This window comes from Microtus oregoni, unplaced genomic scaffold (assembly GCF_018167655.1).
Source record: "Microtus oregoni isolate MIOR12 unplaced genomic scaffold, Mior012 000003F_ref0000135, whole genome shotgun sequence".
Taxonomy (NCBI): Eukaryota; Metazoa; Chordata; class Mammalia; order Rodentia; family Cricetidae; genus Microtus; species Microtus oregoni.
This window is the reverse complement of record NW_024543062.1, coordinates 27,296,263-27,313,105: the sequence shown is the minus strand read 5'-3', so window position 1 is coordinate 27,313,105 and position 16,843 is coordinate 27,296,263. Positions and strand designations below refer to the sequence as shown.

The window sequence follows — 16,843 nt, the reverse complement described above, 5'->3', positions numbered from 1 at the left end:
ATGGAAGAGGGTGCTCCAGATTGCCTGAACCCCAGCAGCAAAGGATGCTAGGGTGCCTTCTTGTAGTAGCGTGTGTCCAGTTGATCTGCACACCCCCTCTTAGTTCTCAGCTTGAGCTGTGTGGTGGCAGCTGTTCTGGGGCTGAGAGGCAGAGCTCATGGAGTCCAGCCACCTTTGACTTTATGAAGTTTCTTCTATTTCTGAGTCTTCTGTCCTTTTCTTTCTTTCATTCTTTCTTTCTTTCTTTTTTTTTTTTTTTTTTTTTTGAGACAGGGTTTCTCTGTGTAGCCCTGGCTGTTCTGGAACTCACAGAGTTCTTCCTCTGCCATCTGAGTGTGGGGATTAAAGGCCTGGGGCATTATATCTGGCTGGAGTCTTTTTTTAGATTTTATGTATGAGTTTTGCCTGCATGTATGTGTGTGCCATCTGTGTGCCTGGTGCCCATGGAGGTCAGGAGACAGCGTCAGATCTCTCAGAGCTAGAGTTAGAGGTGGCTGTGAGCCGCCTGTGGGTACTGGAAATTGAACCCAGGTTCTCTGCAAGAGCAGCTGGTGAGTGCCGTTATTTGGTTGAGTCATCTCTCCAGCCCTCTTAACTTTTGTTCATCTATTCCTTTAGTGATGCCTTGGGTTAAAAAAACATTCTCTAATGTGTCATTTTTACTAACGGTTTGAGTCATTTTCTTTGTTATTATTATAATCACTATCACTGTTTTTGGTGGTTTGAAGCAGGGTCTCACTGTAGATCGGGCTGTCTCGAACTCACAGAGATCCACGCCTCTGCCCCCAGTGCTGGGATTACGGAGGTGCTCCACCAGATCTGACTTTGGTTATTCTCTCAACAGTTGCCCAGGTAACAGGGAATTGAAATTCAGCCCCTTCACCTCACAGTTCCTCATATGTCTTCCAGCCTCTGCACTTTATGCACTTGGTTGTTGGCACACACAGGTTTCAGAGGCTTTGTTCTGTAGAGTGGATGATCTCACCTGAGGGACTGATTTTCTGCCGGCTCAGATTGGCCAGTGAGCCCTCTAGTGAATGCTTGCTGCAGTTAGCTCCCCTCACAGCTCCTCCTGTGCACCCTGACTAGGAATCTTCTTCCTGAGCCCGGCCCTCATCGAGTCTTACAGCTGCTGTTTTGCCCTGTGCTAGGGTCTCCTTTCATATTTGCTTATATGTGTCTTACTTGATTCTGTTTTGTTTACAATGGGCATTTCGGGTGACTGCTGTGGCTCTGTGGCTGAGCTTCTGCCTAAACGCCCACATTTGAACTAGCCACTCCTGCCTCTGGAAGGTTTAGGTGTCACTGTGGCCCCTGAAGTCTCCTTAGCTAGTGACTGAATAGCGGCAGTGGCCCTTCAGCCTCTGCTGAGGGCCCATTGTGTGTTGGTTACAGCTCTGCCTTAGCCTTGGTAGCTTCATGCTTGTGCAGAGTTTCACGGCCAACTGGAATCTAGAAGTCAGGGCTTTCTTATTGCCCCTGCCTCAAGTGCCCAGCAAAACCCCTGTTTGCAGCATGCTAGACTCCCAGAAATGCCAGGGTTTTCAAAGATCTTGGGGGCACTCATTCCTATTTTTCCTCTTGAACTGTTTGATCAGCATCTTGTCAGTCCCACTCTCAGAGCCTTCTCCAGTACTGCAGTGTTAAAACAACTGCTCTTTCCTCAAGATAGTGGCTTGTGATGTACTTCTGGCTGGACAACAACTCACTGTAGCCCAGGCTAGCCTTGATCTCACCAGCCCCTCTGCCTTACTTTGCCTTAGCTTCCTGAGTGCTGGGAGTACAGGTGTGAGCCACCATGCTGGGCCAGCAATGTTAGGCTCATTTAACCCTCACTGTTTGGAATAGCTGCCCTGCAGGTAAAACAGATCAGGTAAATCATCCGGAGTGCTTTCCAGCAATCCACCAGGCAGGTCAGCGCTGCCAGCTCTTTAGGAATTAGGTTTGGTAAGCTCAAAGCCTGCCTGTTCCATCCTGTGCCTCCACCCCTACTACTGCTGGCTGTGTAGTTGTTATAAATCTGAGGCTGACGGTTTTCAAGGAGCTGAAGGAAGAAGAGGTAACACAAGTTACCTCTTTTTTTCCTTGTTTGTTTTTAAAGGTAGAGTCTCACTATGTACTTCTGGCTGGCCTGGAACTCACTTTGTAGACCAGGCTGACTTTGAACTCACGTATAATTGCCTACCTTTCCTAAGTGCTGGAATTAAAGGCATGCACCACCACACTCTGCCGTTATCCTTTTTAACATTTATTTACTTGTTTGTTTGTTTGTTTATTGAGTACTGGTCCTTAGAAGGTTCAAGCTTTTCATCTCTTTCTGAAACAGTCAATAAAATAAAAACTCTGCTGACACATGCCTAAGTATGGGTACATGTAAACCACAGTTTACACATGGAGGTGTCGGTCCTCAACTTCCACCTTGAGATAGAGTTGTTCTCTTTTTATTAAACTTAATTATTGTGTATATGATGTATTTGTATGGTGTGTGTGTGCACATGTTTTTATGGTGCACATGTTTGTATGGTGCTTGTGTTGTATAGTGCTTGTTTGTATGGTGCACATGTGTGTATGATGCATGAGTATATGGTACGTTTGTGTGGTGCACGTGTGTGTATGATGCATGTGTGTATGGTGTAGTGCTCTTGTGTGTATGGCATGGTGCACTCATGTATATAAGGCATGCATTTTTGGCGTGCATGTATGTATGGTATGTTCATATCTCAGCCTATGTGTATGGAGTTCAGAACCAGTTCTCTCTCACCTTTATGTGGGTTCTGGGGAATCGAACTCAAGTTGTCAGGCTTGTACAGCAAGCACTGTGACTACTGAGCCATCTCCCTGGGTTTCTTATTCACCACTGTGTATGTGTACGTGCTGGCACTTGGAATCCAGGTGTCCTCCCACCTTCCCACAAGAGACGGGCACTGCCTCCAGCTTTACCTGGCCCTGAGGATCCAAACTCAGGTCCTTACACTGCAGCAAATACCAGACCCACCAACCCGTCTCCTCAGCTCCTTTCCCTTTCCTGCTTACAGTACTAGCCAGACCTAGAGCCTCCATGTGCTAGGTAAGCACTCGACCACTGAGCGATGGCCCAGCCCAGCCTTCATTTTTGGTAGTGCTCTAATTGCCACCACGGAGGGGCAATTAGACTTTGAGACATCTTCACACCGCCATCCCAGCTGGTCCCCTCGGTCATGTTCTCTTCCCTCATCCTCCAAGGTCTGGTAGTCCCAAGGAGTGGTAGCAAGTGTAGGTTCTTGTAAGCTGCTGGCCTTCTCTGTTTACCAGGAGTGAACTTCAGTCTCAGGGTGATGGCAAACATGGCCTCCATCCTCCATCTCCAGTGTATGCTGTAGATGAATGATGTTGCTCTGTGGGGTCAGTTTCTCATTTGCCCACGAGAGTTCATGCTTGGTGCATGGTCCTGTGATGGGGTAAGCCTGGCGCACCCCTACTGAGGGCTGGAAAAGAACAAACATCTGAGAGTTAAAACGGTTGGTTCCTCCTGGTACTGTGGGGATTGGAGATTTGTGCCAGAAGTAAGTCATTTCTCCACCATATATTGTGGGTCCTGCCCAACAGCGCGAGGGCTGTATTAATGCTAACACTGTGTTTTAATCTGTATGTATAAGAGTTCTCCATGCAGCATAAATTTGAATTTTATACCTCAGAAATTTAGTTAGATTAAAACCTTCCACCAGACTCCACTTTGTAAGATGGTCATGCAGATCTGTCCACAAAGTCACCTGAGAAGCTCCATGTGCTTGTATGGTTCTTACCGTGTTCAGTTTGTTCTTTTAGCATTTTTTGTATTGGTGCATTGTTTGTCTCTTTCATTTGTTAGATGATAATTTATCACACCATTTAAAATGTGACGTTACATGGTGGTATAACAGTTTTGAAATCTTGAAAGATATAACTGGAAACATTTGCTTGTATTTTTTCCACCTCAGTGTGTTTTGTTAATGAGACGTTCTATGCTGCCATAAGCCTGGAGCTGTAATATAGGTGTTGATTGATTTTGGATGGCAAGGCCTCTCTAATTGCAGATCTTGACATTTGCGTCACTTGTGATGTTCTAGGTGAGCAAGACATGGAAGGTGATTTCTGAAGACGAGGTGCTGTGGTACCGGCTGTGCCAGCAAGAGGGGCATCTTCCCCGGAGCAGCATCTCTGACTACTCCTGCTGGAAGCTCATCTTGCAAGAGTGCCTTGCCAAGGAGCATATGTTAAGAACCAACTGGAAGGTAGGCAGTGGCCAGCAGCATCCCCTGAGGCAGGGACAGTGGACAGCAGGCCTGCAGTTGCTGCCTGAGGCTCATTCCTAGAGTGGAGGGAGCAGGGTGTGCTGAGCAACCCCAAGCTCCTCCAATCATTGATTTCAGCATCTTCCTTACAGTCTAGAGCTTCTTCCTGCTGTGCAGGAAGGGGGCTGAAGTGGACTGTCTGACACTGCCTTTCCTGGCTGGTTAGGGTCACTGAAATCTTCTGTCAACCCCCTGCTCCTTTCTCTTTCCTTGCCTCCCAGAGGGCTGACAAAGCAGCAGCACCATGCACAGGCAAGAGACCCTTGGAGGCCCCTGTGGAGCTGCTGCTGGAGAGGTGGTGTGGTGCTGAGTGCTGTCTGCTCATGCCTCACGTAACCCTTGGCTTGCTGCCCTGACATTTATCACTTCAAGGCTCTATAGAAATACTAGATCAAGCTAAGCATTTGCAGAGAAGCATTTCTGGGAGAGCAAGCTGTCAGGAAGCATGTTCCAGGGTTTGGTGAAGCACAGCGAGGTGGGTGCATGGCCAAGCTGCTTCCCACCTAGGCAGCTGGGAAGTCACCCATTGGAGATGGGGTAGAACTGGGCCCTTCTCTCACTTAAAGGTTAATCCAGATAGACTTTGAGGCAAGAAAGCCTTGTCATGACTGGTGATGATATGTTGCCTATGTGATGTCTGGTCTGTCTGTAGTCACCTTGTAACCAGATTAATAACCAGTGCACTGGTTCCATGACATCAGTGAGCAGTGCTTACCCCTCTGAGATGGCCAGCTTCAGCACTGGTGATGTTGGGCCAGCTCTTTTCAGGATGCCAAGCGATACACCAGGGTCCCCACTAGATGCCAATAGCACTCTGCCCTTGTTGTGGTACACAAGATGTCTCCTCTCCAGGTGTTACCAGGTATTCCCTGGGTGGCCAGTTGCTCCTAGTTAAGAACTAGTCATCACTGGAGAGTTGGCCAGGCCAGTCTTCTTAGCGCATGAAGACACTGGCCCCATGGCACCTGCATCCACAGAAGGTAGCAGGAAGTAGGCTACTAATTAGGTCTTCTGATGGATGGGTAGAATGATCTGTGTAAGAAAGCTGCTCAGATGAAGCAAGGCCTGGACACAGAGGCCGCAGTCCTCCTGACGGCAGAGGAAGGAAGGCTTGGAGCTGGGCTTTCCTACCTTTCTGTCCAGAGAGGCAGGAACCAGGAGAGTGAGCTTGTCCCTGGCATTGAATTCAGAGATTTCAGAGCCAAGGGAAGACAACAGCTCTGCTTATGCTGCTGCTTTGGGGTGGGTGTGGGGTGGGGGAAAGGGGAGGAGGGCAGGGTGTCCTCATTTGGGCTAGAGGTGGTAGAAGTAAGGAGCCTTTGGCATTGGTCACAGTTCACAAGGAAGATGTGATGCTACCCAATGTCTGTTCCCTGTTTTTCTCCAGCAAGTGTAAAACCATCAGGTGTGCTTTGTATGTAGTTGTCTATCAAATGATCTGGTTAGATGGGCAGCAGCACGTGGGGGGCTCCTGGCATCCTAGGTCACCTCCCAGAACTCTGAGCAGTGAGGACCTCTTGGGTGAAATTTAAGTGATAGATCGTTGACTACATGTCAAGGTAGACATCTTAGTGCAGTTTTAGGAAGAACCTTCACTGACACATGCAAAGGGCATTGTGCAGGTGTGCAACCTCTGCATGCCCCCATTCTCATCTGGGTGGCTCAGAGTAAACACTGCTCCCAGGCCTGTGACCCTAGGGATGGTCTGACATGGCCCCCATGGAGCCTGCCTGTGTTCAGGGCTCTGGCCAAGTCACAGGTACAGTGACTCTGACCTAACTGAGATTTATTTCAGAGGGCAGGCAGTGGCATGGTAACTCCTAAGTTAGTGTCTGAAAACCCCAGAAAGGACCCTAGAGTTCTGAGGACTTCCTCCTAAGGCATGAGCTGTGAATGCATGTCTACCTGGACCTGCAGCTCAGAGCTGGCTGGAAATGGGTTTCCATAAAGCTTTCCTTCTGGCCTTTGCCTCGCAAATGCCAGGAAGGATGAGATTTTTAATGTCCTAGCTGCGTGCTGTTCTCTCTCCCCAATAAGGGAGCCAGGACCATGCTTGGATCTAGAATGGGAGGCAGCTTCTCCATTTGTGAGCTCAAACAGCACCTGCCAGTATACCAATGTAAAGATGGTTTCAGCGATTATGGGAAATAACCCAAAAGTCACACGAGGGCCCAGAGCCGGGACCTGCCTCCTTCCACCCTCTCACTCCCCACTTATGTTCCCAGGGAGCACCCCAAGTTCAGGCTTAGGCCTTTCTTCGAAGACCATTTCCCAGAGAAGTCAGACTCTTAGTCAGAATGGCATCTTTTCTGCCCTCTCTGGTCTGTGTCCCCTGTGAGCGTTTCATTTATTCTGAAGTTCTTTTACATGTCCACTAAATGCTTTCTCCTGCAAGCTGAACTGCTTAATGTACTTGATGTACTGCTTCAGGCCGGGACACTTACCTGTGTGCACATACTTCTTCCTACTGGTGACATTCTGGGGACAGGCCAGCACCTCATTCACTGCTCCATGCAGTGCCTCTGGTATGGCTCACCATGTTGCCATTTTATCCTCCTGAATGCCCAGTGTCGTGTGTGAGGTCAGTGCCACTGAAGACGGTTGTGACGTGTGAGACCGAGCACGTTTTCAAGGGGCCACCCCAAGACTAGTATAAACCACACCCCCTTTTCCTCACAGAATTGTTTACAAGGGGCTACCCCAAGACTGGTATAAACCACACCCCCTTTTCCTCACAGAATCGCAAAGGGGCCGTGAGTGAGCTGGAGCACGTTCCTGATGCCGTTTTGTGTGATGTGCGCTCTCATGATGGTGTCGTCATCGCAGGGTAAGCAAAGCCATGTTCCTTCGCATCAGCTCACTCTGTGTCTTCACTTTGTACCCTCTGCCCAAGTACCCCACTTGGGTACTGTGGCCGCTGTTCCTCCTTCCCATCAGTGCAGCTTCTGCAGGCCTTGTTGTATCCTGGCTGGGACATTTAACATCAGCTTCTGAGTTTCTTTGGCTGCTGTTCCAGAACCCACTGTGAGGAGTTCTTCATGGCTGTTACCACAGAGATCTGGACATGCATCCTTTTATTGTACAATCAGATCAACTGTATTGTAGGGTTACGATGTCTCTTGAGCTAGTGTCTCAAAATGTAAACTATATATACTTTTGCCATCTCAGCCTGTGTGCCAGAAAGCAGGAATGCAGCCCATTCTTCTGGGTCAGTTGGCTTTGTGGGAACTGCTGCAGGACTCCTGCCTACCTAGAGGAAACCAGAACTAAGAGCCAGCCTTGGACTTCTACAGTCAACAGTCAGCGCTTCCTTCATCGTTTTCTCTCCTTAAGTAGCATTCCTCAGTGAGCACCGCGTGAAGGCCAGCAAATGGCTCAGGCGGTCAAAGTGCTGCTACCAAACCTGATGATACCTGAGTCTGACCCTGGAACAAGAAGTTGTCTGACCTCTGTATGTGCCATGACACCACACCCAAATAAATAAAATGTTTTAAAAAAATTAAAGCACCATTTGAATTGAAATTCCAAATAGATTATTGAAATATTTTATGGCAGGCCCTGACATTAAAAATTGTTTCTCTTTCATTACACTTTATTCATTTATTTACTTGTATTATATGTGTGTTTGGGAGTGCACACAGTACTTGTGTGCAGGACAGAGGACAACTTACAGGATTGGTTTCTCCTGCTACTGTGTGGGTCCCAGGGGTCGGACTCAGTTTGTCAGGTTTGGTGGCAGACGCCCTTAACCACTGAGCCATCTCACTGGCCCTTCTGTTTTAAAGATGATCTGGCCAGGAAGGCCAACTCTCCTTAGCTTCTATTCACTGGCCTCACTTTCTTAAGCGACCCCTCAGCTCTTACATCTGAGTGGGTAACCTGCTTCCTGTCTGTCTGTCTGTCAGGAGCAGTCAGACCTATAGCTTCATTGTGAGGTGTGGTTCTCTGAGCTCCTTGACAGCAGAGAGCTTTGCCCCATGCCTGAGGACCAGTGGTAACCAGCCAGGGTTACATTGCTCTGGGTTCTGCCTAAACACATAAGGAGGTTGTGATGCTGCAGCTGGACTAAGAATCCTGGCAGACTGGAGATATAGGTGACTCTCCTTCCTCAAGGCCAGTTAAGAGCTTCTGAATGTATAGCCCCCAGAAAGACAGCGTCTGAAGGTAGCTGCTGCCCTCTCCCCCTCCTTCCTCTCCCTGGGGATCTGCTCAGCACTAGATAGGCCACCAAAGGCCCAGCCATACCAGTGTTCTGGGGATCGATTGTGTGAAACTTGAGCTGCGGGTCACAGAGCCTCCTCGCCTCCTCTCTGAGAGAAGCTGCAGTTGATGGCTCCGTCCGAGACCCTGCGATCTTACTGTGTGCAGAGCATCTTGTGTTTATCATTAAAATTTTATCTGGCGGTTATGATGCTTGTTTTCTGGGTCAGCTCCTGAATCCTTTTCATTTGAGACAGTGGTGTTTGTGGTTACCTCATTCCCAATCAATGTTGTATTCTCTAGGCTTTCTGCAGTTCAGCATCTCCAAGGAGCCTCTTAAAGAGACAGCACCGCCTCTCCTGATTTTGCTCATGCTGATTTCCATACTCTTCTTGTTTCTCTTTGTTTGGCAGAAGTAGAACCTGACCAAAGGTTGTGCTCCATGTTTTAGCCTCTGAAATCTACTCCTGCGGTTGAAATGCAGGCTTGCTCCTCCCCACCTTGGCATTCTCTGTCCACTGCCCTTGCCCCTTTCCTGTCTTAGACGTTCTTGATCGTCCCTTCCTGACATTCAGACTCCTGTGTGGTCTGTGGTGATTCCTAACTCAAGTGCACTGTGTGTTTGCCACACTGTCTGTTGAGTCACCTGCCACATCTGTGTGAAAACTGAGCTATAGTGAATATACCATGGTGTTCACATTTCACTCTCAAACAGTGAACCTCAGACATTTCAAGATTCTACAACTGCTGCTGCTAATTCCAGAGCATCCTGCAAAAAACCCATTTCCCGTGCTTTATTTTTATTTTTATTTTTTTTTTTGTTGTTGTTGGTTTGTTTTGTTTTGTTTTTGTTTTTTCGAGACAGGGTTTCTCTGTAGCTTTAGAGCCGTGCTTTTGTTTTTCAAAAGAGGGTTTTTCTGTGTAGCCCTGGCTGTCCTGGAACTCTTTTGGTAGACCAAGCTGGCCTTGAACTCAGAGATCCACCAGCCTCTGCCTCCTGAGTGCTGGGACTAAAGGTCTGTGCTACCACACTCAAGAACCCCAGTCCCTATTTTTGATGGGCCATTTGAGCCCTGCCTCCTTCCAGGAGTTCCAGGAGTTCCTGAATACTCTTGATTAAGACTGTTACCCAGGGGTGGTGTGTGGTTCTTACCCTGGGGTGGTTAGTAGTGCTGTATGTGATTTTGTATGGAATAAGCACCAACATTTCATACATAGCCTCTCTCCCCTCCCATTATACTCCATTTTCCCTGGGAAGGCAGAGAAATGTTTGGGATTTTTTGTTTGTTTGTTTGATTTTTAGTTGTCACAACTTAAAACCATGGAGTTTTAAGCTTGGAAGCGACTTCAGCGCTGATCTTGTTCCAGAACTCTTGGGTGTAAGTGGCAGAGACTCAGAGCCTAGACAGACACTTGCCCTGTGCACACACCACCCTCCCATCTCCTCTGAAGCCTGTCACAGCATCATTTTGTTCAAGATGCTAATGCAGTCATGTTACTTTTGCAGAAGTGTTAGAGAGTGGCTGGAGTCTCCTGACCCCGCAGTCTGCACCTGTAACTTGCTGGACCACGTGTGTTGTTTTCCAGGCTAGTTTTCACTTATTTTCATATAATATAGTCAAAGCTTATATTGTATATTATTACTTTTTTCTTGCAGAGTTTTTCTATGTTACTTTTCATTACTTTCTTAGACTTAATGCAAAATTCCCCAGCTAGTTCCTAGTTTTCCCCTTCATTCACCCAATGGCAGACAGTAAATTAAGTCGCTTTCGGTTTCCTAATTGTTCTGAGAAGTGTGTTGGAGGATGACATAGGACATGTGGACACAAATTAGAAGGCTGTGATATCACTAGGCTACATACTCTCTGAGGGATACAGTTGTATGTGGCCTGCTGCTGAATGGGCCGTTGTGTGGCACACGATGTGGTAGCGTTAAGAGCATTTCATGTGGATGGTCTGCAGATGGTTTTGTTTCTGTTTTGGTGCCGCAGATCGTCTTTAAGATTATAAAGCAGAGGCTGCTGCAGAAGCTTGGTGTCCTTTGTAAACACGTGTCCAGTTCAGGTTCTGTGCTATCACTGTGTTGATAGTTTTCTAAGTGGACGTGTCCAGTTCAGGTTCTGTGCTATCACTGTGTTGATAGTTTTCTAAGTGGAATCCCTTCTGTGAGTCTGTGGACTGAAAGGAATTTTCTATCTTCCAGATTCAGAGACTTTGAAAGCTCTTCCATAGCCCTCAGTTTTCCCAGTGTGACTTTGTGATTTGAAGTTCGCAAACCACAGCTCACGCTTGCTCCTGTGCACATCTCCTTATTTCTGGATGCTGCCAGAAATACCTCTGTCCTCAGGCCTCTGGTGGCTTTCTGGCTCATAATCTACCAGCCGTTACCTCTTGAGCATCTTGCGGTTTGATTCTGTTGACTGCACCCTTCTTGAGAAGGCAGGGTTGTGTGGTAAACATCTTTGGCCCCATAGCACCACCCAGGTTACATGGAGAGCAAGTCCTGGAGTCCCAAATGAAGTCTCCCTCTGGCCTTTCCTCTTGTCTTACTGAATCTCCATAGGTTACTCAGCCGGGAGACCAGCATCCCAGAGCATGTGAGGGCTAGCTGAGCCTGCTTCTGCTAGGACTAGTGCTTCAGATATCTCTGTTCCAGTTAAAATTTTCCACTTCTTAGGGAAAAAATCATGTTCAAGTTCACTCTAAGTACATCCCTTCCTGTCCTGCCAGACTCAGTGTCCACCTGTATGTCTGTGCCCTGGCCCTTGCTGTGCTGGCCGGGCGGCCCCAGCCTGCCTTCTGCGTCACATTTCATCTGCAGAGCTGGTTGGCAGTGCGTCAGGAGATGTCTGGGTGGCCTGTTTTTTAACTTTTAATTTTGTAGGTGACTACTTTTAAAATTTTAGGAGGTTCTTTAAATTGTATGTTGGAATTGAACGTGTAGCTCAGGAGAAGTATGTTTGGAAAACACGAGGTGTTAGATTCAGTTCCCATCACAAAGAAAAGAGCATCAGGAATGCTGCATGGATTTGTGGAGGAGAGTTCATAGAGGCAGAGAGCTGCGATAGTCTCCCTGTTCTCTGGGGCTTGGCTTCTCTTCTCCCCGGTGGTCCTGCGGAAGTTAAGACTTGCAAACAGATGGCATCATGGACTCAGAAAGCTCACTGCACCAGCCCAAGGTGTGGGGCCAAGTTGTGTTTGCTGTGTGTACTGCCGGAGAGCCACCTAGAGAAGAGCAGCCCAGGCAGAGCCTGGGGGTCCGGGGAGCTAAGCCTGGGCTCCTTTGAGGTCCCATGCCAGCTCTGCCGTCATTAAGCTATTAGCTCACCAAAAGCTTTTATCCATGCCCAGGAGTGTATGGTGGTGTGTAGTACCTCCCACTCGCTTGGGATCACATGTCTGTGGCATCCCATTTCCATTAGTTAGCTCACTTTCTACTCAGACTAGAAGACTGCATCTCCCAGATGTTTAAAGTATTCACCCATTTACATGCTAAGGGATGCTTCAGTCTACCCAGGTGTTTCCCCTGGTTTCCATGGTCACCATGCATGGTTCCTGCCTTTCCTGGGGAAAGCCACAGCTGTGCATCCTTGATTCCCCTCTGTAGTGGGGTTGGAGGGAAAACTATCAGTTAGTGCTGCACAAGTTAACTTCCTTTACCTGAAAGTGCTGGGCTGGCCTGTTCTCTCTCCATCCTCAGAGGCAAGCGCACTGGAGCAGATGCTGAGAAACACTGCAGCTGTCTCGCAGCCAGGTGAGCCCTGTCTGTGTCTCCACTGCAGGCCTGGTGCTAGTTTTTCTTGTCATCTGTCCACAGGCTCTGGGATCTCAGTCTTTGTTCTTTGGACTTGGAGTTTCTTTAGACTCATAAGCTCATAAGGTTTGAATCATCACTTGGTGTCATCTGCCTCAGGCCTTGGTCATTCACAGTGAGAGTCATATAGGAATGCTGTTTAAACACAGTTGTCCAGGACTGACCAGCATCTTCCCTCCACTTTCTCAGCCAAATCTTCCTCCACTCTGAATGTGTGGCAGCCCTGAGAGGCTGCGCTCTGAAGTTCCCAGGTGCGCCAGCTCTGCTGCCGAGAAGTTAGAAAGAACAGATAGCCCTGCATGCTCCTCAGGGGCTGCCTGGGACAGCAGGGTTTGTGAGTGCCACCCTGGGGTGACGTTCTCGTATGTTCTGTCACCGTCCTCACACTTAACCAGGACGTGCTTTCCAGCTTTCTCCTTTTCAGCCTCCTTTCCTGCCAGTTTTCCTTTCAGCCTCGCCTCGTATGGATTTTGTGCGGCTGCTTATGGCTCTGGGCTGCTTCCCATAAGGGGCTCCGTCATGACCCACCAGGGACCGCTTTTTTAAAATACTTTGAAATTTATTTATTTTCTGCTGCGAGGCCTGCGTGCTCCTCTAGTAAATAAGTCTGAGGTAAGCTGCTGATACCCGACCAGGGGAGCTTTGCATTCATTACATCTTTAATGAAGGCGCTCCAGAACGTCCTTAATAAATACTGATGAACTCATGACTGCATTTATCCATCTCTGCTTCTCCAGGGAATTATGGGAAGGGCCACAGCTCCAATAACTCTGCATAATCATCATCGACTCTGACTCTATTGATTGTCATTAACCAAGATGTATGGAGAACAGTTCTAAGTGTGCAGTGTGTGGACCACACAAGGGCCATTAAGATGTTCATTAGTTTTCAATTGCTACGTCTTATGCCCCCTCGATGTTGGCTCTGGTGCATTTCCACAGAGTGGCTGCACTGTGGGGCCGAGTTCATTTTGTTAATTGTGCAGTACAGCAGTCATGTTCTGTAGAAAACGGTAAATACCCTGGATTTTATTGATCACTACAGAAGGCACGGAGCAAGTGAAGAGTTCTCAGAGCCTCTGTGTGTGTGCTGAGGGTGTAAATAGCCTCTGTATGTGGGTGCTGCACCTCACTGGCCTTCAGCCACTTCCACCGCCCAGGTTGAAGCCAGAAGATCCCGCATTCTGGTCGCGGTCAGCGTGGGTAGGCTGCTCACAGCACTCTGTGCACAGAAGCAGTTCTCAGGCTAACAAAGGCTACAGCTGCTGGTGGCTATGGGACAGCATGGGAGATGCTGGGGAGTGGAGTGGGAAGAAAGGGACCTGACACCAAGGAGAGTACTCCAGACATGCCCAGGACCAGGCCAGGTTCCTCCTGGGAAGCCCACTCCAGCTGGTCCAGAGGATTGTGAGCACTTAGGAGTGCTCGACTGTGGGGAGAGGGTGTCCCTCTGTACCCCTGGGCTACACTGGTCACTAGTAATCCACTACAGCATTTGTGTGTCTTCCTTCCTGGAGTCCTTAGCACAGGGCTTCAAGTGTTTGAAACCATGTGCTGCTGAGGCCTGATCAGAATAGAGTTGGGATTTCATTTAAGAGTGGCAAAAACAGGGTCCTGTGAAGGCAGAAGAAATTTCGATGATCTTTGTTTGTTTGTTTTATATATATATATATATATATATATATATATATATATATATTTTTTTTTTTTTTGGTTTTTCGAGACAGGGTTTCTCTGTGGCTTTGGAGCCTGTCCTGGAACTAGCTCTGTAGACCAGGCTGGTCTCGAACTCACAGAGATCTGCCTGCCTCTGCCTCCCGAGTGCTGGGATTAAAGGCGTGCGCCACCATCGCCCAGCCTTCGATGATCTTTGTTATGTGCTTGCCAAGGGTATGGAAGGTGTTCTTGGGTCAACCCAGCCCCATGCTCCGGTTCCCACTGTTGCTGGTGTCTGACTTCCCATGAAATAGGGTGGTGAGACTGATGGAGAGAGTTTGGTGGAGCAGGGAGGGGGGAGGGCTGTGTCCTGCCCAGCTGAGCACAGTATGCAAACCACAAATTCTCTGTGCTTCACTTAACTGGGGTTGGTTCTTGTGAGCGGTGTCTGTTGAAAGCTGTTGTTTTGGGGTGTGAAGTGCCTGATGGGCTTAGCAGCAGGCTGAGGAAACGATCGCTTGACTCTGCCTCAGCACTCTTCTGTCAAACCCTCCTCCACTTGTCCAGGTTGCTTGGAAGAGCCAAGGACACATTTGTGTCTAGTGACTAAGATCTGGCACCGGGAGCACATGTAGCCTCCCCTGCAGAGTGTCACACGGGAGGGATATGAATGGTCGTGCAAGGTAGGACCAGTTCCTCTAGCCCCCTTTCTTGTGGCCTTTTGCTCTGAATAAATCTTCTGCTGGCAGAAGCATCCATTAGCAAAAGCTCTTTAATGGTAATCATTTTAAATTGGTGATTGCCCTGGTGTACTGAGGAGCCTGGCATTGGAGTCAGTTACGTCTCTGACCACCTCCATTTACAGGTAAGCACCACCTCGCCAGGCATAGCATGACTGGGAAAGCAGGTGGTTCTTCATGTCCCTGGCCCATGTGCATCTGGGGTGAATCCCCACTTGCTTTGATGAGGTTGCCTCCACTCTTCTGTGCCGTACATCAGCTCATGTTTTAGTTGTACCGTGCACGCTAATTACGGCCATCAACGCCAAGGTTCAGAGGCTTCCTGACAGTGCGACCGTCATAGTGGGGTCTTAATTGGTTGAGTGTAATTGTCATTAGGCCGTAGTGGAGCATCTGGAGCCTTTTCCACCTCCATACCCATGTCTTCCCTTGCCCTGGCCATTGTGAGTTAAGCACGCTTTAGACCACACTTAGGAGTTCGTGCAGGTCCCTCTGCCCTAGCTAGTGTTATCCATTGGTGAAAATGCCTGCCTGCAGCCTGCTCCAGCAGCACCACCTGTTGTTGGTTTCTCCCTTAGCTCTCAGAGCCTGTGCATGGGTCCTACAGCGCCTGCTCAAATGGGAAATCTGCTTCCTCGGTGAAAGGGGCAAATGCTTGTGATTTGCACACTTCTTTGGCTGCGAAGAACAGTTAATTCAAGTGGCTATTTGGAAAGTTCCCTGTTTATGCAAATAACTGGGCTTGCCTGCTTTCTCCTAGAGCTACAGTCTAGTGTGCTTGGAAGGAGAGCAGAAGTCTGAGGAGAGTCGTCTGTGTTCTGGGTGTTCTAACCTCCCGTTAGTACTGGAGGCTGCTGGCTGGGAGCAAGGACAGCTGCTGCCACCTGTGAGCACACTGCTGGTGACCTGCCCTTTCCAGACACCAGTTCTCGGTAGCATTAGCTTGTGTGAGATAGAGATGCAGGCCAGGTGAGGAGGCAAGGCCAACTGGTGATAGCACACAGCTGCTGAGACAGCAAGGCAGGCTGGCTGCAGGCAGGGCTGGCAAGGAGTCTAGGATGGCCCCTGGAATGAGTGGGAGGCCCTGGTGTGTAAGTGTTGGAGGGAGTGGAGATAGCTCTGAGAGGGAAGCCGTGTGCTGCTGGATGGAGTGAGTGCAGTGACTTCGCTGTGCCCTCTGCTTATCCCCAGTGAGGACACAGCAGTAATGTCTCACACCGCTCGCTCACTGCTGTGTGGCTCAGAGTGAAGCATGTTTTCCTTGTGGTGTTCCTTGCTGTTTGTCTCAGAATTATCTGGAGAGGGTGGTGAGCTGGAGCCCTGATCCCTCAGAGCCTGCTCTCTATCCCCTGCTCCTCCCGCTGTACCCCAAGGGGGCATCAGCATGAAGTTTGCTGCAGAAAAGAATTTTTAGCAATGGACAGGAATGCTGAGTGAGGGCAGAGGGACCTGCACGAACTCCTGGAGGAACACAGTGTGAAGATCATGGACGTGCTGAAAGTCTAGCCAGGGCTGCCGGGAGCACGAACATCCTGTGCTTATTTTCTTCTCATGAGCCTTTCTCTTCATCTTGCTTTTCTGAGTTCTTCCTTTTGTTGAGTTGAACCTCAAGAGTGGACTCACAGTCTAGACTCCCATGCTTGCCTTCCTGACTGTAGCTGAAACTGGCTGTATTCCAGTGATCAACCCAAGTCAGACTGAGGGTGCTGAGCTGGGTGCAGTTGTGTGTAGGCTCCTCACCAACAGTGGTCATCTAGACCACGTCCTGAAGAGCCTGGAGTCTGTGGCTGTGTTGTTCAGGGCACATGAGTGTACAGCTTTGGTCATGCACTGCCACTGTTATGGACAGTAGGGGGTAATGATTGTTGGAGCAGCAGCAGTCAGTGTTGGGAGCCTCCTGCTGTGTGCTCCTCGTGCAGAGCTCTGCCCGCACCCGGTCCTGCAGAGTGAGCTCATGTGCACATGTAGACTAATAGCTGGGGAGCACTGCAGTGTGTGCTCGAGGAGTCCTCCTGAGTCAGGGCACGCAGTGAACGCATTAAGAAACCTCACCCTGGGGGCTGAGGTGGCCGCATGGGTGAAGCACTGTCCTAAAAGGCCTGGCCTCGCACGTCCAGTTTTGGA

At 49.0% G+C, this 16,843-nt stretch overlaps 1 protein-coding gene across 1 annotated transcript in view; it reads left to right on the top strand.

Annotated features, from left to right (window-relative positions):
* Fbxw8 (F-box and WD repeat domain containing 8) overlaps positions 1–16,843 on the top strand; it is a 99,332-nt gene that overhangs the window by 23,373 nt on the left and 59,116 nt on the right. Inside the window, exons 3-4 of the mRNA XM_041648318.1 lie at positions 4,086–4,250; positions 7,049–7,137. Coding sequence (XP_041504252.1) covers positions 4,086–4,250; positions 7,049–7,137 — 254 coding nt within the window. The remainder of the gene's footprint in view (positions 1–4,085; positions 4,251–7,048; positions 7,138–16,843) is intronic.